This window comes from Diprion similis, chromosome 5, assembly GCF_021155765.1.
Source record: "Diprion similis isolate iyDipSimi1 chromosome 5, iyDipSimi1.1, whole genome shotgun sequence".
NCBI classification, from domain to species: Eukaryota; Metazoa; Arthropoda; class Insecta; order Hymenoptera; family Diprionidae; genus Diprion; species Diprion similis.
The window spans coordinates 784712-807844 of record NC_060109.1 but is presented as its reverse complement, the minus strand read 5'-3'; the positions used below and the strand labels follow the sequence as shown (position 1 = coordinate 807844).

General features: G+C 35.4%; 1 protein-coding gene across 1 annotated transcript in view; it reads right to left on the bottom strand.

Moving 5' to 3' along the window:
* Positions 1-1257: 1257 nt before the first annotated feature.
* LOC124406299 (neuroligin-4, Y-linked) overlaps positions 1258-23133 on the bottom strand; it is a 207214-nt gene continuing 185338 nt past the window's right edge. Inside the window, exons 6-11 of the mRNA XM_046881668.1 lie at positions 19249-19461; positions 17676-17814; positions 5327-5478; positions 4072-4190; positions 3819-3949; positions 1258-2079 (exon numbers count right to left, since the gene is read on the bottom strand). Of these exons, the coding sequence (XP_046737624.1) occupies positions 1507-2079; positions 3819-3949; positions 4072-4190; positions 5327-5478; positions 17676-17814; positions 19249-19461 (1327 nt within the window). The 3' untranslated portion in view covers positions 1258-1506. The remainder of the gene's footprint in view (positions 2080-3818; positions 3950-4071; positions 4191-5326; positions 5479-17675; positions 17815-19248; positions 19462-23133) is intronic.

Below are 23133 nucleotides of genomic sequence, written 5' to 3'. Positions count from 1 at the left end.
TAGAACGCGTATTTGCAATAATTGGAAACCACGTTCTCTGTACAAGTTGGATAATCCCATAGCTTTATTTTCACTTTACTTCTTAGGATCAATGAAATGGATTAAATTTTTGATCATAATTTATAATCTCATCGATTATAATTTTCATCGGAATCTGTAAATTCTAATTGCAGTCGGTAGATAAGGGTTCCGATATTTTAGTTTTCTTTCTCCTTTTTTCCTTGCAATAATTTTCAAATTCAAGATTGGTAGTCACATAATATGCATATACATGTACATTATATATCATATTCATATATATTATATACGTATATATATAAATTATATTTACAAAGTTTCTCAATCTAAAAAACAGCTGTTAAAGTTCTTTTGTTTCTTTCACTGCTCTGTTTTTATGTTTCACCTCAAATCGGGTAAAAATTTATCGTCACTTTCACAACAATAATTTCACCAATAATTCATCATTCGTATAATATAAACGTCATATTTACTCGTCTTCATATGTATGTTATATAGTATATTATAATTATTCATATAATTGTATTTAAATTTACCTTATCAATTTTAATCTACCTATATTATATTTTTTCGTTAAAATTCTGTTTTTCATTTTCCTCTTCCTCTTCACTTTATAGACGTTTATGGAAAAAAACGACGATCAATCGCTGCTCCGTGTCACAGAGTTTTCCAATCAAATCTGGATAGATTTTATACACTCCGATAAAAATTTAATTCGCATTCTTATACCGGTAATTAAATGAATTAAAGTTGTCATCTTGTTTATTCTTCATTTTAGTTACGATAATTACTTTTTATTATTTTGTCTCCAAGTCTTCTGTGTAACTTGTTATGAAACAAGTTCGATCACACTTTCGATTAGTAACATGTAACTTGTGTATGTTTATCGGAATATTATTATTACTGAATGTACGCATGAATCTGCTTTATTTATTACTACTATTATTTACTTTGGCAGTTGTGAAAAAGATATCATCGGTTCAATACCGTTTCCGTTATACAAACTCACGCATACAGTGTAACAAACGTGTTCGTAAAGCCAGGGCTTTTCTTCGTTTTTCAAACGAATGGCAATGCTGGATATAAAACGATTTGAAAGTCATGCGAAATTTTCCATCAGTGATAAACGTAGGAGAGAAGAATAAACGAAAATGTCTCAATTCTCCAGCGAGTTACTATAGACTACCATTACCATCCAACATTGCAATGCTGAAATTCTATTTCCGAGAATCGCGTGTATATCACAGATCATCGTCACGAGGAAAAGAAAAGGCAGGAGTCAAAAAGGAAGAGAGAAAAAATCGAGGACAAAGAAAACGCAGGAGCTTTTCCTAGGCGAAAAAGGCTCTTCTGGAAAACCACAGTAACCACAGGAGTAACAGCCTCCCGGTTACTCGGTGAGTAAGAAGTCCCCTAAGGGAAAAGGTAGTTCCAGTCGTCCTTCCTCCGCCTGATCCTGTCCGCCTGAATTTCCTCCTCCCGCCTAAGTCAGACCCTTAATTCCTCCATGATCTGTTGATGGTTGTGTCCCTTTTTCAGGGTCCCACCACTTCCCACCATCGCCATGCTCTCCTGCTGGAGCTGGTTGGGACTTATGATGAGGTTGGGCCCAGCGGGCTTTCCGGGTTTCGTGTTCTTCGGGGGTGGCGGGGGCATCGGGACGTGACAGGAGTTGTTCTGGAGGTCGGCGAACTCCGGGGGTGGGATATGCTGGATGTGGTGGCGTTCGGTTTTCGTCTCCAACTCGCCGCATATGTTGTTGGGCATCTGGCCGTTTTCCTGGGTCCGTTTCTTCGGGCAGTTGTGCTGGTTTTTATCCCGCTTGTAATAAACGCCGGCGAATATAAGGACGTTGAGTATCAGGAGGCTGCAGCCGATCGCTATCGTCACACTCAGCGCCGTCGAATATGCTGCGAAACCGTCTTCCGGCTGTGGCGTCGTCTCCTCGAAGGCTAACTCGCTCGGCATGGACGTCGACGCGTTCTGGCTCTTCTCCGTTGTAGATTCCTGCGTCGTCGGCCTCGACGTTGTAGGCAAACGCTGGATTATCCTCGGTGGCACCTGCGGATCGTTGGGTTTTTAATTGTTGTGAAATTTTTAAGTGCTGGGACTTAAATCGTCCGGAAATAATAGTCGGAAGAAAATTAATACCCAGATGGAAAATAACTCGTCGGTAAAACAATCCGTCACTGCAAAAGTAAACCACATAAAATGTGACTTATGACAAAAGTAATCCATATAAAAATAACTTATGACAAAAGTAATTTACATGAAAATAACTCGTGACAAATATATCAGATCTGAAATTCAGATTTACTAAATTCAATTCAATGTAATTTAATTTTTTGTCAATTAATTTTTTTTTTCATGGATTATTTTCATCTCAAAACCGAAATATAGAATCGTCAATAATTTTTACGATTATTCATAAATTTTGTCTGGTAGGTTCGTGTTCTTGTTGATTCTAATCACTGTACACTTGATTTTTCTATACCTCCATATTAGAAATCGTGAAATTCTGCAAAACGGATTATCGCGTCTTAGCGAAATTTCAATATTGTTACCCTTTTATTTTCTGATCTTTTTATATTTTTACAGACACCGATGTTTTTTCCATTTTAACTGCCATTCGCATTTATTCATTTTCAGTAACTGCATGACGCGAATAACGAACTTCAGCTTTTCCGTTTTGAATGGGAGTTTTTCGGAAGTAGTCCTAATTTTGTTTCACTACTCGAAATTTTATCTCAAGCTTTAACATCTTTTCTCGCGATCACAATAATTACAATTTACTGTCTTCTAGTTTCAACGATCTTCTTTCATAATTATCAATTTTGGAGATTGTTCCGAATCAATTTTGAGCCTAGTGAAAATCAATCGATAAAAATGAAAATAATCAGAATTTAGATAAAATTTGAAAAATAATATTTCCAGTCGTTGAATTTAACTTTGTTACTGTTTCTATTTTTACTTATCTAGATTCAGGCGTCTATTAAATTTATAATCGATTCCTATCCATGCCATGCCATCCCAGATAACGTTTCGCGGCGTACAACCGTCTGGTATATCGACATGACAGTTATTGCATTACAGCTGAAAGCAATTTAGCTGAAATTGGCACCACCGTGTGACAGTGATCAGTATTACACACTCGGTGCGTAAAATAAATATAACGATTCCCCGATCTGGTGATAATTAGCCCTGATCTGAACGCGCCACCAAAGTGCTGGATAAAAAAATGATCATTCAATTGTACTTGATTGGTTTAGCCACATTAACGTGTAGGCAATACGATGATGGATCGAAGAAGAAAGGATCAATCGGAGGATTTTAATTCTCACTAACTTGTCTTCTATTCTATTCTATTTTATTTTAGTCTCAGTAATCATTATCTCGACTCGATTACACTTGATAAGATTTTAAAGGGCGAAAAAAGTGCAGGTATTTAAATCAATTAACCCGAATTTTTTTTTTTTTTTTTTCTACGTGTTTAGTGTTTAGACAATTGTTTCAGAGTCGAGGATAAGATGATCTTTTCACACATCAAGTGAACGACTCAAAGTTAAGATACCGAACTTGGAGGAAACATCAAAGTTTCGGATGGTCCGGAACCCGTCGCTCAAAATTCCGAAAGTGCGAAAATGAGAAAATTAAAAAATCTGAAAAATCAAAATATTGAAAATTCATTTCGGAATTTTGCGCCATCGGCTTTCCGACCATTCAAAACCAAATCGAACTTCATCCCCATAGCAAAAAAATCATTCCCGCAGGCATTTCTATTTCAAAATTGATATATTCACCTGCTCCGCGTCGAGGAGATGATGAGACCGAGGAACATCGTCGGCACCGGGTTTGTGCAAATCAGGGACCAGGTTGAGCCAAAAGGAGAGTCTGTGGGCTCTGTAGTGGCCCTTGAGCTTGGACTTAATGTCTGAAAAGAGGACAAAATTCAGCTTCGTTTTAGCAGAAAATATCGCAGGAAATTCAGAGAAATAACGAATGTTTGCTTTCGTTTCCAAAGTCTAACAGAGAATGGAAGAACACTCCTCTCACCTATATTGAGGTATTTTTTGTGAACCGCTTCGTACGCCGTCCATTCAGTGTTTTTTAATTTCGTCCTCTCTGGCCTGGAGCTCGAAGGTCCTGGTTCTGGCGTTCCCTCATTTGGGTTCCTGGAACAAGAACAGCCACCGTGAATTGACATTTCTTGTTTGCACGAAAATTCAGGACTGTATAAGTAAGAATTTCACAGAGAGACGGAGATAATTGTTTGATGTAAATTACTGCCGAAAAATTAGCAAGGAAATCGGTCTTTTTTTTTTTTTTGTCCTTTTCATCCCATTTTCAAATTTTCGACTTCTACAAAAAAAAAAAAAAAAAAAAATCAAACTAATAAAAAAAGGAATCATTTAAACCGGTTTATAAAATCTGAAAAAAAAAAATGTCGAAGACAAATTTTATCCTCCTTAAATAAAAATTGAAAAATAAATTAGAAAGAGTGTAAAACAATTGGTGTTCAAATAATCTGAATACTTGTTTGCTGTTGATAAACCTGCTGAAAAATTCTGTAAGCATGTTATTGTGGCAAAAAAAAAAAAAAAAACCGTTTCAACGTTTCTTTGACAAGATTTGAAGAAGAAAAAGGGGGAAAAAAAATTACCGTCGCTTATGTTTAGTGCAGTTTAAAAATGAAATTACTTGGCGATAAGAACCGTTGACATTTCTGTAAAAAAAATTATCCACCCTTGGAGATTTGCGGAAAATATTTTCTGCCTCTGAAAAAATATACAAACGCATGATAATATCGTAAATTTTGAGGATTACGAGACAGTCGTGACTCTGACTCGTTAATTGTAATTAAAATTGTAGAATGAAAATTGCCCAGTTGTAGGCACACTTTTGCACCCCACAATGTGACTCCGTGGCTTTCTGTATTACACCATAAAGCGCCCTATGCAAAATATATCTGCCTACTTATCCACGGCTGGTACACGCATTATAAACGCATTCAGTCTGCTACGTAACACCTCGGCATGAATATCTCGAAAATTAACAGCTCGTCCCCTCTCCTTTCATCTTTTTTCTCTTAATTTTCAACTATTTTCACCAGTTCGCGCGATCGGCTTGCAAAAAAAAAAAAAAGAAAAAAAAAAGGAGAATTATTTTTCATTCTTTCTTCATCGTTTTTAAAAATTCAGTTTTCAACTAAAGTCTGGAATCGGATTTGATTTTACTACCCACACGATTCTAGTTCAAATTAGTACGATGATCGGTGTGATTAATTTTAAACTCGTGTTCTTCTACTCACCCGGTACGTGCGAAATTCGTAAAATACAGGATCACGCTTTCCGAGAGAGCCAATTCCGCCCTCGTGTAATTTCTCGGCCAGTGAGCCAAACCGCCGACGAGTGGTGCTCCAAAAACATAAGGCAACTCTTCTCCGTGGATGCAACCCTGTCTCTGAAATTTTTAAAAAAGTTCTGCTTTCAGAGTTGGCATAATTGTGGAAAATTTTTTTAAACAAAATCAAAAATCGTGGGATCCAGACGTCGGTTGTGTTCGCATGGAATTCCCCACATGTGGGAGAGGGTGGGGCAAAGTTATTACCTTAAAATTTTTAATATCTCAAAAAATTTGGGGGCAAAGTAGGCCCCCTAAAATTTTTTTCAATAACAAGGGAAAAAATTAAACCACTCAACTTTTTATTGAATATGAATCATTCGGAAATTATTTACTCGAGTAAATCGCCCAGCTTGTAACGCGAAACGTTTCAAGTTGTGCTTTACGCTCAACTCGTCAAAGTGAAATAATTTTCTGAACTTAAATTTATGATTATACTTTTTCTCGAGAAGGCTAGATAATAATTAAACGTAATTATTCATATGAAAACTAAACATTTTATTCTCATTTTAGGTATTATTTTCTTAAGGGGCCCACTTTGCTCCACCCTTCCCCATAAAAATATAGATATCTTTCTATAGATAAATATCTTTCAGTTTCGCTGCTACCTTCATTCGAGAGAACTGAAATTTTCAATTTAAAATCCGTATTTCCATTTGGACACGATTCGACAAAAAAAAAAAAGAAATAAAAAAATAACACGAATCGTCGATTCTGCGAGTCGTATTTTGTGTTATAATTTTTACGGGATGTATCTATACGTTCAATTCCATTTGACTTGATTTATTCTACGTTATTTCATTCCTTTCTCATTGGTTAGGAAATTACGTATTCCGCGGTCTTCGCAAGCTCGCAGTTGATATTATTAAAGTGAGGAATAGCCGTGATATCATCTTGATGAAAAAGAAAATAAGGGAAAAAAACAGACACAATAAAGTCTTTTTATTTCGACTGTGAAATATTTACGAGTATAATAAATCCGAGTAATTTCACGTATATCTTCATTTATTCTAAATACTTTTCTTTATTGTCTTTATGAATGAAACTTCCATCTCTTTTCTTTGAAAGGCATTTTCACTATACCACATAAATATATATATATATATATATATACATAGATTCGACGATTTATACTGAATAAATATCTCTACTCTTAATCAATTTCACACAGATCGCTAATTCGTGAAAAAAAAGTGGCAAAAGAAAAAACAATGTCGCTAAGAAATGTTATTTTCAAACTGCGGATAGAGGCGAGAATAAAAAAGCTAGATAAAGGAAGAGAAGAAAAATTTTTTAACAAAAAAGTGAAACTTATTTCTCACCGTCTATTAGGTGAACATTAATTGCAAAGTATTATCGATATCAGGTAAAGTTGAGTAGAAAAAATGTTATAAAAAAAAAAAATACTGTTTCACTAACATTAAACGTAGGGGGACAATTTTTGTATGCAGCAAAAAAAAAAAAAAAAAAAGAAAAAAACTTCACGAAATTCGTCGAGAGAAAATTTCGTAGATTGAAAAAAAAACGAAGCACGGGAATGCGCGATTTTTTTTAGAAATGATAAAATAATGTAAGAAAAGAATCTTTTCTTCTTTCTTTATTTCGCTGATAAATTTTTCTTCAATCACGGTCAAATTAATTAAAAGAAAATAAATAAAAAAAAAAAAACAACCTAATTTGAGACAATTAAAAAAATTCTCATAATTGTATACCTATATTTAAACATTGACCCGGCTCTTCGTACTGGTCTGAAGTCACCTGCAGTTCACTTCGCATTGCTACTACAACCACCACTACCACTACTGCTAATGCGGTTTTCCGCAAGCTCTGCCAGCCAGGGCCGACCTGTCCCAGCAGTAATCACTGCAGACGTTTAGCCTGAGGCTGCAGAAGTCTAAGATATAGGGCATTCGGTATTGGGGCTACAAGGGTGGGGTGGAAAAATGCGAAAGATGAAAAATTCGACGGGACGAAATCCCGAAACTCAAATCAGCCGACGCGACGGTTAAAAATGGTTAAAGAAAATTACGGCACGAAAAAATATCTGCTGCGGAGTATTTTTTATCAATAATTATTTGTGAATTTTATTTTTCCTCAATGATTTCTCAGAAGATTATGAAAACTAATGATATTTTATTAAATTTGTTTATTTTTTTTTTTTTCACTATTATCGAAACTGTAAACATACAGTTTCACTTTTTGTATTCGATGAATTGCATTAATTTACAAACAAATCGATTTTTGTAATGCCGATATTTGGATTACAAATAAATTTCATAGGCAAGTATCGACGAAAAATGAAAGTAACGAAAGATTTGTGTAGTACGTACTTTTTGTTTAAACGCAAAGTCCGAAAATATATTTTCTATTCCCTGTAAATAAATATTTGAACAAATTGTCGGCCCTTGGATGTATAAAAATTGCGATGCAGGTATAATCATGGGAATGATAATAATAAACGAATGATAATAACAATATTAAAACACATCGTAACGAAAAACGCGAGACAATTTTTTACTCCTTTCAGCCTCCGGTGAAAGTCGTCGACGCAATTGCATGAAATCAAGATTAAGCACAATTTAACGAAGTAAAGAAAAAGAAAGAAAGAGAGAGAGAGAGAGAGAATAAGAATGGAAAAAGGGAGAAAAAGTAAAGCAAAAAAATCAAATATTCATGCGAACCTCCACGTCTGCGTTCTTTGATACGTATACCTATACGTATATAAAACAGGTGGCTAATATGCAGAGTGTTTCTGTGTATTTACGCGACTACCACGTCGCTTATTCTTCACCACCATTTCTTAGGCTTCAACCACTCTGAGGAAATTCACCCTCGGGTTCTAGACCCTCGGGATTCGGGTGGTTTATTTTTAGAAGCGAAGCTTGCGTTTCGCGAATCTCTTCAACTCCGAGATATATATATATATATACATATTGTATCTTTTATTCTTTGCAAGAACTTTCTTTATTAAAATATAGAGAATTTGAATATATGAAAGTAGAACAATGGCCTAAAAATTTACACAGTTGACGAGAAATGAATTTTCCAATTTTGACAATTTTTTTCACCCCGATTTTTTAAAAATCACATAAGAAATGTAAATTGATTATTAAATATTTGATAATGTTTCGTTAGTTATTTAATAATTAATCTTCAGCTACTTAATTCGTTGAATATCATACTTACAAAGTCGTCAAAACTATGAAACTAAAAATTAATAAACGAGTTTACCACAGTGTAGAAAAATTTTGCAAAATCTGTAAATCCCCATACGAATCTGACTGTAAAATCTGAAGCTTCGCATCAATTTTCATTGAAATCGCAACGCAGCTTTTATAGCATCGTTAATAAAAATTATAATCCACTGTGTATGGATTGAGATTTTTCGAAACTGTAGGAGAAAAAAAAAAAAAAAAAAAAAAAAATTGGAAAAACAGAAAATCACGTACCGTCATCCATTTTGATAACGGGATTTTTTTTAATACGATTTATATGCAGATGCGACTGCAACCTATTTCCTGCACTTTACAAATCCCCGAACGACCTCGAACCCGTCCACCACCACCTGCTTATACACCGCGTGTAGCCCAGTGGCTTATGCAATGTGCAAGCCGTCGAGGCGGAAACTTCGCCGTGCAGTTCGAACTTTTCCATTTAAATAGAAATGCTCCAGAGAGTCCGTATTCAAGCTACATACCTCAATTTACACGTTTCTTTACACCTACTTGAGAATGTCGGACAAATGTTCTGCAGACTCGCGATTGTGAAGCAAAATAATCCCAAGATATTTCTGTATTTCTCAATTTTTTCATTTCTTTTTTATAACTGATAACTCTGCAAATACACTTTACGCAAATATTTTCAACACAAGTATCTCACACAGATATATGATTCAAAAATTAATTAACAATGAGATCTAAATATTTTTAGAATCACAGAGAATCGTGTAATTCATTTTCCAACTTCACTTTTCATACTTCATAGTTCTCGAATTCTGTGTTTTTTTTTTTTTTTTTTTCTTCTTCTTTTTAAATTGTAACCGAAGAAAATAAAAATGATTTTCACATGTCAGGGTACAGAAAAAGAAAATTTTCGAAAATTCAAAATAATGCTCAATAAAGTTTATAGAAGTAATTTTTAACGATTTAAAAAACATTCTGAAAAAGAAAAAAACTTTTCATAAAATTTTAAGGATAACCCCCTCTGCGTCGTTTTTCCCGCCCCACCCTTATTTTATATATATATATAAATAAAAATTCCAGTTTTTTTTTTTTTTTTTTGTGATTTGGATGATCACCATAATCGAAAAAATTGCTTTTAATCTCGCGCTCGATTTTTATACTCAAACGTATTACTTTCCCTTTCATTTTTTTCCAAACAGTAGTGGGATTTTTTTCATATTACATCCAGACGCGGATAAATAAATTTAAAAAAATCGAGTAGGCGTGTTTTCACACAGCAGCGTGACGACGCGTCGATGAAAAGAAGGCGAAACGAGGGTTTGGGATAAGGTGGTTTCGACCCTTTCGAACTGGGGCATACACAAGGTAGGTATTTATTATTCCATGCCTTCCATTATGGACCCAAGGGCTGGCCACCATGATATTCATTTCAGGACGCTGCGCTGCGGACATGTTTAATACATTATACGGAAGAGTGTGTGTTTGGCTCTTTCAATAAATCATTTCTCTGCTAACATTTCGCCCCGCATCGTCGCGTATTTTTTCCTCTCCAAGTCCGCGATCAACTAGGCATGAGTGAAATAAAGTGAAATCGAATAGAATTTGTGTTTTTTTTTCCCGTTTTGTTTGTTTTTTTTTTTTTTTTTATTATTTTCGTTTTGTTTTCACAGTAACCGATGAGCAGAAAGACGAAAGAAAAAAAAAAAAGAAGAGATAAACTGAAAATCAACATTTTACAAGCGATCTGTATTAAGGACACGCATAGGTTGGACTATATTTTTCTCGTCTATTTTTTTCCGCCGAACAAGAATCTGTAATCAGAATTGGGGATGAATGTGAAAAATCTTGAGAAAAGCCATAAAACCCGTGAGAAAGACGATTTAGTAACTTTTTCTTATGATTCCTTCATCGAATGTTAAAATATGTTTGTAATTTTTTTTTTTTTTTTTCTCTCTCCCTCTTTTTATGGTTTTAATAAGATAAAAGCTCCGTAAGATAAAAACAAACATATTTGTAGAGTACTGGTGTAGGGTACAGAGAAGCAAGCAAGAAAAAATAAGAAAAAAAAAAAAAAACAATATCCGACGAAAGAATGATAAGAAAAAATTACTAGATCATAGTTTTTATGGGTTTTATGGTATTACTCACGATTTTTCACACTGACCTCCAAAATTCTGACTTCAGATTCGTGTTCAGGGGGAGCAAAAAAAATAATACACAAGAAAAATATAGTCTGACCACCAGCACGCGTGGCTTTTTTTTTTTTTCTTATGGATCTGTAGTATCTCAGTGAACGGAAAAATCTGGAAAAAGAAGGGGAAAAAAAAATTATGACATTACAGAAACAGATACGTACGTGAAAGTTTTCCGAAAAATTACTTTCCAAACAAATAATAATCCCTTATTCGTCTCGCTGAATATCATTTCGTTTATCAAGGATATAATTCTAAAAACCGCGAGACTCACGAACAGCTGCTGTGTCGAGTATGAGACACGCGTCACGGCTGCTTTTCGGTTGAGTGACGTGTGTTTCAGAAAAAAAAAAAAAAAAAATTTCCCCGCACGATCCCTCGGGAGTTTATCCCTCCGGGGAATCGGGTGTCTCGGATAATGCGTGTGTGGTCGCAAAGCGCGGGCGGGGAACAGAAAAAAATTTAAAGCGAAATCCGAAAAATAAAGCAACAAACGAAACGAAACGATGGAAACAAAAAAAAAATCGAAAAACAGAAAACGAGAATAAAAAAAAAAAAAAAAAAAAAAAATTTGTAAAAAACGACAGGTATTTGTACGCATTAACATCCTCTTTCAAAATCACCGATAATAACGCAGGGAGTGACAAAATACTAAACGCGACGAGCTTTCTGTATATAATCCGGAAAAAAAGCTTCTCTTGTTTTTACCCTCCGGCTGTCTACCGCAATTTCGTTTTTTCATCGAGCCATCTGCAGTCGCCAACAGAAAATCAATTTGCAAAGACTCGATACAGTCGAATTTCTAGAGATTTGATAAATTGGAATCTTTTTTTTCTGGTAAACGTTGTAAAATCAGTAGAATCGATTCATTTGATTCAAGTTAACGTGTTACGCGTAGAATACTATAAATTCTACATTTGGTGACAAAAATATTTATCGCTGCACATATTTTTAAATCTTTTTCTTTATAGTCTTAGAAATTTTTTTTAAATAAATAAAATTTTAACATTGATTTATCGTAGCATAGATATCCAATTATTGCAATAGTCGAAAAAAAAAAAAAAAAAAAAGAGAATGACCATTAAAAAAAATAAACTCGTTAAATTCCATTTCGTATGTATAGAAAAATATTTTTCACTCGCGATGAAAAACGAATAATATAGTCAAGGACTGCATAGTATAAACCATATATTATTAGGTAAAATTCTTTCCCCCAAGACCAAATTATTGCTCAAACATCGGCTTGACAAGCGCTTCTTAATCTTTGACCTCAGAGTCGCACCCTCGAAGTTTTTCGCGATAAAATCGGTGAGAAGATGGAGAAGCATGAAGCTCAATATCGTGGGCTTCGATTGTCCGTCTGTAAGGATGATCGTTGGGCGAATCCTGGAAAATTCTCCTCGGTTTCATATCAAACGGATGATCCCCCCTCCCTTCGGTATATTTTTCACCCACGCGAAATAGTCTCGGGATATTCTGAAAGCCGAGTTTACTTATAATATAACGAGTTTTCTGGGCGCCCTGATCTTTGCATATTCGCTGTAAATACGCGCGATTCGCGTCGAGCCTCGACCATTTCAACCCCTGAAACGAGGGGTGCGAAAGATGCGAAGGTGAGATTGCGAGGGTCCGAAGCATATATCAGACCCGGTCTCAATATCCATCGGTCAAGCATCCAGCCTTCTTTTCTCGATCGCGTTTAAGACGCACTGTTCAAAGCGCCAGACTGTCACGGGGTGAAAATGCTGAGCCAGGCACCCCGTGATTCTCACATTTCACTTCGCTGCCTGAGATATCGGCGAGTAGGGGAAAAATTGTCTGAATATTTGGAACCGCCATAGATTGCTGAGAAAATACGTAAATCGAGGTGTTTTCCTCGGTTTGGCAATTTTTTTTTTTTAACCATTTTCGAATCCACCCTTCACCAAAAACGATATTTTTTGGCATCAGGAGAGAAATTTTGAATTTTATCTAGCGATAATTAACCCTTTGAACGGCAAGAAAAATTTTATTTTCACACTGAGTTTGCATTCTGGGACGCACAAAACCTCTGAGAACCAGATTTCATCCCAATCATTTCACTATTTAAATTTACGTCCCCTATATTGGATACGCCATTTTGAATTTATAAGTTGCGAGTTCAGGTTCGAAATCAGCGGCCTCAAAACCAATTGAGTCCGAGTTTCATCCGATTAGAATCAATTTTTGTACTCAGGTCCGATATATTGGATCCAGAATTTTTCCGTAAAATTTCGCAAAAATCATAATTCATGTGCGCTATATGGCGTCAATGCCATTCAACTGGTTAATTGTGACTATAAATAGCAATACTTGATTATACAAAAGAAAAAATTAAAATTTTCGGTCTTGGACCTGTAACTAGAAAATCTAGCATATTTTCATATTTTTAGCTTAGTACTTAAGTATTTTCTAGTATCTATTGCGACGATTTAATGCTGGTGTTACAATAAATTAATGTAAGGACCTCATTTGAATAACAAGATAAAAAAAAAAAAAAAAAAAAAAAAAAATCGAACATTATGAGGATTATAACTTAGAAGAATTTAGCATACCGTATAAATTTTCTTGTCATTTCATTCAACCCTTCGAAGCTCATAAAAAAAAATAAAAAAAAAAAAAGTATTTCTTTTGCCAAATTAATTGGTACAGAAAAGTAAAAATAATTATAAAAAACAGATATGGAAAAAAGACAGAACACAGGTACATGAAAACAAATTGGCTTTTGCAGATGAAAAATTGGTGCAAAAGTGAATCCCGCGGGTACGATAAATCGATATATTGTGATATAGCAGAAATATAGATTGATGATGGATTCTGCAGGTTCGATATTGAACTGACGATGAATTTGGGCAAGAATTTTCTCTTTTTTTTTCATTATCGACGCCTTCTTTAGATGATTTTTTCAATTCGTGACGGTATTGAAAAATACGAAAACAACATCTGTAAGTAAAAAACACACGTCTAAAAATAATATCTCGAGAAGTGTCGAGAAGAAGATAAAGACGTCCATATGAACGACGTACGAGGTATTTTACGACGTAGAATAAAGCTTCTCCTGGCGATATCACCCGGTTTTCATGCCTGCAACCCTGCGGTGCATCCTTATGCAGGATTTTAGATGCGTTACGTAGCCGGCTAGAATAGAGAGAATACATCTGCAGTGTATGTGAAGCCAACGATCTCGATGCAACGCCATTTTGCATTTATCTCCGCAAAACGAAGCCGGACTTCTTTCCTGCTTTTGCCCGGAAAATAGGTAAATCGGTGCGCTGCAGTTTGCGCGATCGTTTCGATAAGAAGCATGAATTTTACGACGACGGATCTTGGCCGTTGAAATTTTTCTCATTTTTACTCGAGTCACTTGTATATTCACGAAACTCCTCGTTTCTCTGTGTTTGAGACAAAAAAAAAAAAAAAAAATTTCATTTTCTTTTCTCAAGAATAAATTGCCTTTTTTCGCTACAATTTTTTTTTCTCTCCAACATCTGTCCAAAGTATATAACTTTTTAATCTGCTCTGTGAAAAATACTTAAACATTCTGATCAGCGAAACTATACTGGAACAAAGTTTGTACCGTTTTTTTTTTTTTTTTTTTTTTTTCTCTTTTTATACGAAGTGATGTGCAAGATGTTTGTAGATTAAAAAAGTCCGGTCAAAAAATTAACAAAAGTTCTAGCTTGATTTGTTTAGAAAAAAAAAAAAAAAAAAACCTTCTCGAACATTCTAGAAATCAAATTCAGACTAAATAAAAAGCTCAAAATTTTAAAACATCCACTCTTCAATTTTCCTGTGAAAAAATTTCATTATATTCAACAAAATCTTCGTTGATAATAAATTTTCGCTCGGTCAAAATCGTTGATTTTTTATCTTTATTTGCATTATAACCAACGCTTAAAGTTCAGAGTCAGAGTCGACACACACAAGTCTAGAAAAATGGTGAATAATTATTCGCTCATAAAATATATCCACGTGAAGGTCGCACAAAATCCGTGAATATAGTCGTTTAAAGTAAACCGTGTATTTCTCCCCTTTTCCATTTTTTTCTTTCACCGTTGTGTAGGTGGGAAGAATAATCTCAGAGAGAAAGAAAGAAAAAAAAATCGTACTCATTGCCTGACGTGATAATAATAATAATAATAACAATAATAATGATAATAATAATAATAATAATAATACGTGCGCCACCCATCTACGTATATCTCTATATTGTAACCATGACATAAATTAACGTCGAGTTTTACAGTGGGAATAAATTTTTTTGTCCTTCTCCTGTGACGGTTGTAATTTTTTCGAATTGTTTTTCGTATCTTACCGCGGTAGCATATTTCATTTCTTGCCTCTTTCCTCGACGAGCGGAATCGTTTAATCGATAGGGTAAAAATTTTCCCTCCGTATAATAATTCTTTCTGAGACAGAAAAAGAAATGAGCTTAGTTTTTTTTTTTTTTTTTTTTTTTTTTTCAATAAACCGTGAAATGTCGTTTTACACTCTAACGCAATGTTTGTTGATTTTTAATACAGTTTTTGCCTAAATGTGCATCTAGAAAATTGGGTAATACGAAGTGTGAGAAATGGATCATAGAATAGAAATTAGATTACTAATTAGTCGGGTTAGAGCGAGCGTTGCAGTCTATCTGTAAGCTCGACCACTGAATTCACGGCAATAAGGGGATTAATTAACCGGGTCGTAATCAATTTTCACTGATTGACGTAACCTGGAGCGAAACTTGGTTGAGGAAGATACGCGACTCAGGTTCCTTGAAGAGATTTTGCGTCTAGCGTGCACTTGATTCACTGTCTTTCAATAAATCGTTCAAGATTTTAAAGCACCTTACAATATGCATATTTTTCAATCTTAATGATCTCTGCACAATTTCCTCGTCATTTGTATACTTATTGTACGCTTGCATAAAATATCCGATAACGTGGAAAATTATGGGAAAAATTGTAAAGAAAAATGAAACGAAGACCGAGGATGAAAATAAAAAGTCCAGGAAGCTGAACGTCTTCGTAATTGGATACTGACACACGCCAGTCAAGTCAACGTATATTTTTCTCCTTTTTTCCTCCACGATCTCTCTTCGAAAGCTTTTTCTGACTTCCTTTTCTCCCTCTAATTTGCCGTAAGGTTTCTCTTATCATATTTGCATTAATAATAGCGAGTTCCGAGTGGAAGGACTATATAAACTTGTGAGGCGAAGAGATCTTCTACGGTACATTCTCACCGAACACATGATTAAAGAATATAATTGTTTACCGTAAAAGTAAAATAAAAAAGCGATTTCTGGACATAGATTCTTTTACCGACACTTAGCCAAGACACAAACCTTTTTCTAGAATGTTTTATCACCCTGCCGCCGAACATTGTAGAAAAAGGTTTGTGTCTTGGCTAAGTGTCGGTAAAATTTAGGTATAGGAACCTGTGCCCAGAAACGGCTTTGGTATTCTACTGGTAGAGAATTAATGGCTGAGAAAAATGCCAAAAAAAAAAAAAAAACACACACACACACACAGAAAATATCAAGAGACGAGAAATTCTCGTATGAAACAAATGAGAAAAATTTTTCATACTAAAATTATACGGACGATTTATCTGTCTCATCCACTGCGACCTCGGTGTGTGAGTAAACGATTTGTCTTCGCGGGTTAAACGCGGTTAAACACAAACTTTAAAACCCGATAAACAACCCCCTGAAGTATCGCTGCAGGTATTGCATGGCTACCAATCGTCTACAGTAAGTATACCAAAAGTAGATGGATATAATTTATACAAGTACATGCATATATAATGTATACCTATATACATAGACATACGTGCCATGAACAAAGTTGGAAATCAGAACTGCGGTGGTATAACTTCTGATATAGTTTCCGCGGCGGGATCAGATAGGGAATAAGTATTAGAGCTATATATCAGGCATATTGCCGCAGCCCCCAACGCAATCGGGGGATGTTCCGGATGCTCGGAAATTAGGCGGGAAATAGCAGGGCGGCTCGGCGTCGCGGATGAGCGGAAGTATGATGAAAAAAAAAAAGAAAAAAGGAAGGTTGAAAAAGAATGAAGAAAAAGAAGGAACTGAAGGAAGGAAAAAGAAAAAAAAAAAAAAAAAAAGAAACGAAAACGAAGAGGAAAAGCCCTAGAGGAAAGCAGGAAACGGTGAAATTCCAACTAGCTGACGATTTATGATATTAGTTTTACTCGACGACGACGGGGTAATTATCACATTTCGTTTCCTCCGGTAAACCGTCGAGATTATTTATGCGTACTAATATTATATCTATAACTATGTATACGTATATGTGTGTGTGTGTTTATATATACATATATCACACGTGAATGCGGTTTAATCGTGTATGCACTCGTGTTACGTACATAACATGGCGATAAAATTCTAGGGGAAATAATGGAACTGAAAATTAAGAAAAAATATAGAAGCATTACGAAGGTCAGAAGACAAAGAGTTTTTTGGTAATGCAATTTTTACTTTTTTTTTACAAGAAATTCGGAAATGGTTTTAACAATTTTTCGAAAAAGTTTGACAAGTTTTAAGTTTAATACAGAGAAAGCAACCGATTTTTGGTTTATCGTTGGACATGAAAAACGTGCATTTTGGAAATAAGTTAGGAGCAGCTCATCCAATTTTGCTTAAAATTTAACGAGCCCTAAGTTAGGACTCGATTCGCAAAAATTCGTTGATCACTCTCGAGATTATTGCCAGGCAAAAAATTCGAGTGATCTTTAGAAAGCTCGAGTCAATTATGATAGAATAACTTCTCCTCATCTCCGAATGCGGAGAAACGGGAAGTCGACGATGTACCCAAGGAATTACTCGAAATTAAGGAATCTGGGGTGTTTTACTCACTGGGGGATAGTCGCCGAACTTTGTTTGATAGTCGAATACGTAGAGGTAGGAATTCCGGTGCGTTTGACTGTGAAGATCCGCAGTCCGCGTTGCTGGAGCGACGGTATTTGCATCTCCCAAGGCTTCAACGGTCTCGTCTCTGCAATTATGTGCGTCAAGGATGTAAATAAATGGCACCAACTCGTTGATTGTTCACTAAGATCTCTGAATTTCGCTTGATTACCTCATTCTTGCCGCTGCACGGTTAATCGAGAAAGAAATCGTGTGAAGCAAATTCGTTCGCCTGAAAAGCTTTGCACGTATTTAACTACGACTTTATCTCTTTATTTTTTATTTTTTCTCTTTCTCTTTTTTCTTCTTCGGACAAGTGTTCAATTATTATTTCTACAATTTTTCCTTGCTTATTGCAAATCTGTAATTGAGCCTTTTTTTTTTTTTTTTTTTTTTTTCTACCCCGCTTCTAAAAATCTTGTAAATTATTCTGAAATTTCGGGACAAGGAATTCGAAAATTATGTAAAATCTTTTACAAGTGTGTGAAATTTTTGAGAATTTTTTCGAAAATCTTTAATAATTTCATCACGTGATTTAAATTATTTGATTTTTAGTTGAACTGACAGAGATTTTTTTAAATATTCTAAAATTTGTGAAAAAATATAGAGAGTTAGAAAAATCTTGGGAGTATTGAAAAAAAAATTTATTTCAATTTGACGGTTTCAATGTTCCCAAACACTGTTGATTTTGTGAAATTTTTGATGAAACGAATCGGACTTTTCTGAGTGAAAAAAAAAAAAATGAAAAATAATATAAAAATCAACACTGTTCAAAACCGAAATCTGAGGGAAATTCAAAGCCTCGTTTATAAAGCGAGAAAATACACGGGAGGATCAATGTTTGAACTGAAAGTAACAAAGTCAACAGTCAGGAACATGTCACACGCGTCAAGTATTACAAATGGATATTCGGTGGGATGATTACCTGCCTACCAGTATGCCTACGTCGTATCAAACGGTCAAAAAGGGTGAGGACTTCGTTTCGAGCTCACAGCTGACACGAAAACGTGTCCAATAAATGAGGTTGAAACGCGTGAAACCGTCCTCACAAAATATAGAGAATTCGAAACAAGGTATAACAAACGAAAGAATTACGAAATAACGAATTAACAAGCCTGGATGTGATGTTGATGGAGTTAAATTTTGTTACAGCGTTAAAAAGTGAGTCAAAAAGTAACGAAAATTTTTTAAACAAAATGCTGTTCAGCTTTTTTCTTCCAAATTGTAATTAAAATTTTTTTCGAGTACTTTTTGGTTAAACAAAAAAAAATAAGTTTTCTAAAATCAATACCGGTCTCAGGTTATTCATTTTTCAACCATCTCTGACAGTCTTCCTGTATAAGAATTATCAGCGATTCACTCCGTTGCTCACAATTTTCTAATCATTTCTATCGAACTGTTTTTTTTTTTTTTTTATCGTAACAATTTTTACTGGCCTTTAAAACCGGCGTTGGCAAAGTGTTTCCCCTTAATTTCTGATCAACGTTACTCACTTCCTGTACCACAGAACCGTTCCTCTCACCTGATATTTACAGGATGTTGAACCGCCCTCTCCCAGTCCGTGTACTCGTTTATAATGGTGGCCAATATCTCTGGCTGATGATAAGTGTAAGTATTGCGAACGAATTCCCTGAGTATCTCAGTCCTTCGGTCAGCCTCGATTCCATACTGCGCGTTATCGGCAGTCAGATAAAAGTAAGCTTCTGATTTCACCACTCCGACCATAAGATCGTACCTGAAAATCGACGAGCATTAATCGACCAAAACTCAGCCTTGTCATTTGGTCTCAAAAATTTTTTCAGTACATTCATAAAATAAAAAGTACCGCAGCTACGAAACAACTCGACCTGCAGAACAGATGTCGTACGTTTTTCCAACCAAAAGTTAGTTTCTTCAACATAGAAAAAGTTATATACATACATATACATAGGTATGTATATAAGTTTGGCCCCGCTGCTGCTCGGGGGAAAGTTTCAAAGAAAAGGGAAGGAAGGGGAAAGAAATGTCGAGTATTATGTACACACATGTAAGGAAGTCAGGGTGCAATACAGTTTCAGGCTTATACTCGATACAACAGCACGTATTTATGTATATTCTATACATATATGTACGTACAAATGTACAACGTACGTTATACCAACTACTATTCAAAGACCGAGAAGCAGCAGCTTTTAACTCGAGTATTCATAGCTGTTTGCTAAGGGTATGTGTACGAAGTTGTCCTTCCTCTTCTACTTTTTATTTTACCATCCTTCCATCTTTTCCGCCGTCCATCTTTTTCTTTTTTCCATCTTTTACTTTTACGCTCGAGTAGCGCCAACTTCAACCCTCTTAAAGGATCGTTGCATCGAGTTAAAACACAGAATTGTACGTCAAATAAATTTATAAATTAAACTCGTTATCATTAATCCTCGAAAATTAAAATTATAGAGAAAGAAGAACAAAATGGTGCAGAGGAACAAATTCAAATGGTATTTATGGTGAATCCTATGCGAAACCGAACAACGTCTGACCCTCGTCGTTTCCGAATTTTTTAAAAATTTTTCTAAAATTGTCCCAACTCTGAAATAGTAGCCTGAATTTTTTCACATTTTTCATCCAACTGCTCAATTATTTATGAATATTTGAAGTGATTTTGAAACAGACCTTTCTTAAAGCTATAAAAAACTTCTCAGAGACTGTATTTTCTACCCCAAACATTTTTAAACCGGGCCCATGATGAGCGAAGTTTTTTTTCCACTCTCTATTCAGCACTTTCAATTTTTATAGACAGCTAAAGCATTGTTTGAAAAATTTGAAAAATTACCGAGAAATTCTTAAAACTTTCATTTTTCACTTCGAACATTTCTACACTGGTTCCATTTCAGGGCAATCTTTGTCTATTTTTTGTCCCCTTCAACCTTGTTTTATCAACTCATAATGAAATCGGTCTAGAAATGTTCCAAGTGAAAAATAGAAGTTTTGTGAATTTTTTTGGGAATTCTCAGACCGTTTACACAACGTTTTAGTTGATCAGAAAAACTAAAAGTGCTGAAAAAAAGAAGAAAAAAAAAAATAGAAACAAATTGGTCCATTCTGGGCTGGTTCTTAGAATGTTTGTAAAAGATAATACAGTTGCTGTGAATTTTTTGAGAACTGTAAAAAAAGTCCTTTTTAAAATCGCTCTTCATATTTATGAATAACTAACCAGTTGAATGAGAAATCTGAAAAAATTTTGAACAAAATCAGAAGTGGCGAGGGTCAGACTGTTTTGAATTCTCTGTATCCAGAGGAGAGTAACGAAAGCGAGGATTTCAGTTGAAGTAATTTGGACACTTCTATTCTACGGAAAGGGAAAAAAGGCAAAATAAGCCATCGCGGCGGAAAAATTGAATCAATTGATTGTGAGACGAGGTTATAATTTTTCTTTCTTCTTCTTCTTTTTTCATTTTTTTCCTCTTCGAATCGCCCTCCACCTTTTGTCAATACGCAGACCGGTTAGCATGACAGCATCTGCACAAGACGGCGGAATAAAGGGAGGAAAGAAGCAGGGGGGAAAGATGATTTAACTGGGTAAACTCAATTTCCCAAGATGTGTATAAGCAATATCGCGTCGCGATACGTCGGCAGTAATACGTTATATATACTCGTATCTAGATATTGCCGGTTTCGATCATCCGGAAATTTTGCACCCATTGTTAGTGATGTCTTTTTCTTTTTCTCTTCCTCACCTCCTCCATCTTTTCCTTTCGTTTGACACGATAATATTTTCAAAATATTTATCTCCAAACGCTTGTACGCGAATACAATTTCTTTTTTCTATCAAATCTGTACATAATTTCTCCGCGCTACGTAAAAGAAAGAGAAAGATGATCAATTTTTTCTTCTCCCATATTTTCTCCCCTTGATTGATAACTGAAAGTTATTCTCACATTGTATATTGGATATACGTATATGTACAGGATATATCAGCTCCAAGTGATCAAACTAATAGGGGTTATAGAGGAGGTCAAACTAAGTAAATTAACCCGAAGAACATGTGGTCTCCGAAGTCGCGTTCACGAGATACGACTGGTTAAAAAAGTCCCACTCAGCGCCGGCATTTAGGCAACCAAGCACGCAAGCGCCGGCACGTAGGCAACCGAACACACTAAGCGCCGTCATGTAGGCAACTGAGTACACAGCGGGCAGCGGTTAGCGGTCTTGTTGATACGCGCTTGACTACTGATGCGAAACATAACGCTTTCAAATTCACAAATTTCAAACGAAAACACTCTTGACATTGAATTTTCGCCACATCCAACAAAGAAGATGTGTGATAGAAATATCCTTATCATTTATCCACAATGAGCTGTGAACTCAGTTGCCTACGTGTCGGCGCGTAATGTGCCCGGTTGCCTATATGCCGGCGCTTAGCGGGACTTTTAACCGGTCGTATCTCGCAAAATAAAAACATTCGAGCAAAGTGATCGGAATGGAATACAAAGAATGACGACACCCTGAGCATGAGAAAGAAAAAAGAAAGAAGAAAAAAAACATAGAAAAGAGATTACAGTATGAATGGCATGATGTGAAAATGAACTACGTGTTCATCGAGTTATTTTATATGAAAACTGCTCGAATCAGATTCCGTTCAATTGTGGATATCGGGTCGAGGAAGCGGAGGGCCGAACGTCAATATTCCATCGGAATAGAATATCATTTCCAGGCAAATAGATGGCGGGATAATAGAGTTCAATAGTTCAATAATTCCAATTCAGAATACGTGAGGCGATGGCAAAGAGGCATCTCAGATAAAATTCAATCGTCGGATTTGCGAATATAAAATATTATACGTATCTATTCCATGTAGGTAATCTATAAAATATAATATTGTCAGTACAGAGTTGCAGAACTCGAGATTGTAAAATTCATTGCTATATCTCATGAGTGGCAATAAGAATTTGCATTCTTTGAACCATGTCCGCGAAAATTTGGTCTCGAAAATGCAAGACGAGAGACATAAAAAGGCGACCACTGAATTTTCTTTTTATCTTCTCTCGCCTTTCCGTTACATATAATGCATTTATATCTATATATATATGTATACATATATGTTATATACATATACAAAAGCTTCGAAAGAGGAATTTTTCCCGGTATTGAAGCTGCAGGTGCCCGCCCGTCGTTCTAAAGGCTAGACGACGAGCTAGGTCAGTTACTCTATGCGAGCCGAGGCCACGTTTAGAAAATTTATATTCACGCCGTGCAGTTCGCCACAAAGGGAAGAGGAAAAAAAGGAGATAGACGAGAAAAGAAAAACGAAGAAATCATAGGAGGTAAATGGGGAAGAAAAAAGGAAGCTGAATAAAGAAGACGAAGAGATGTGAAGTGAAAAAACGAACGCGAATGGGAGGAGATGAAAAAAAAAAAAAAAATTCCTAAAATA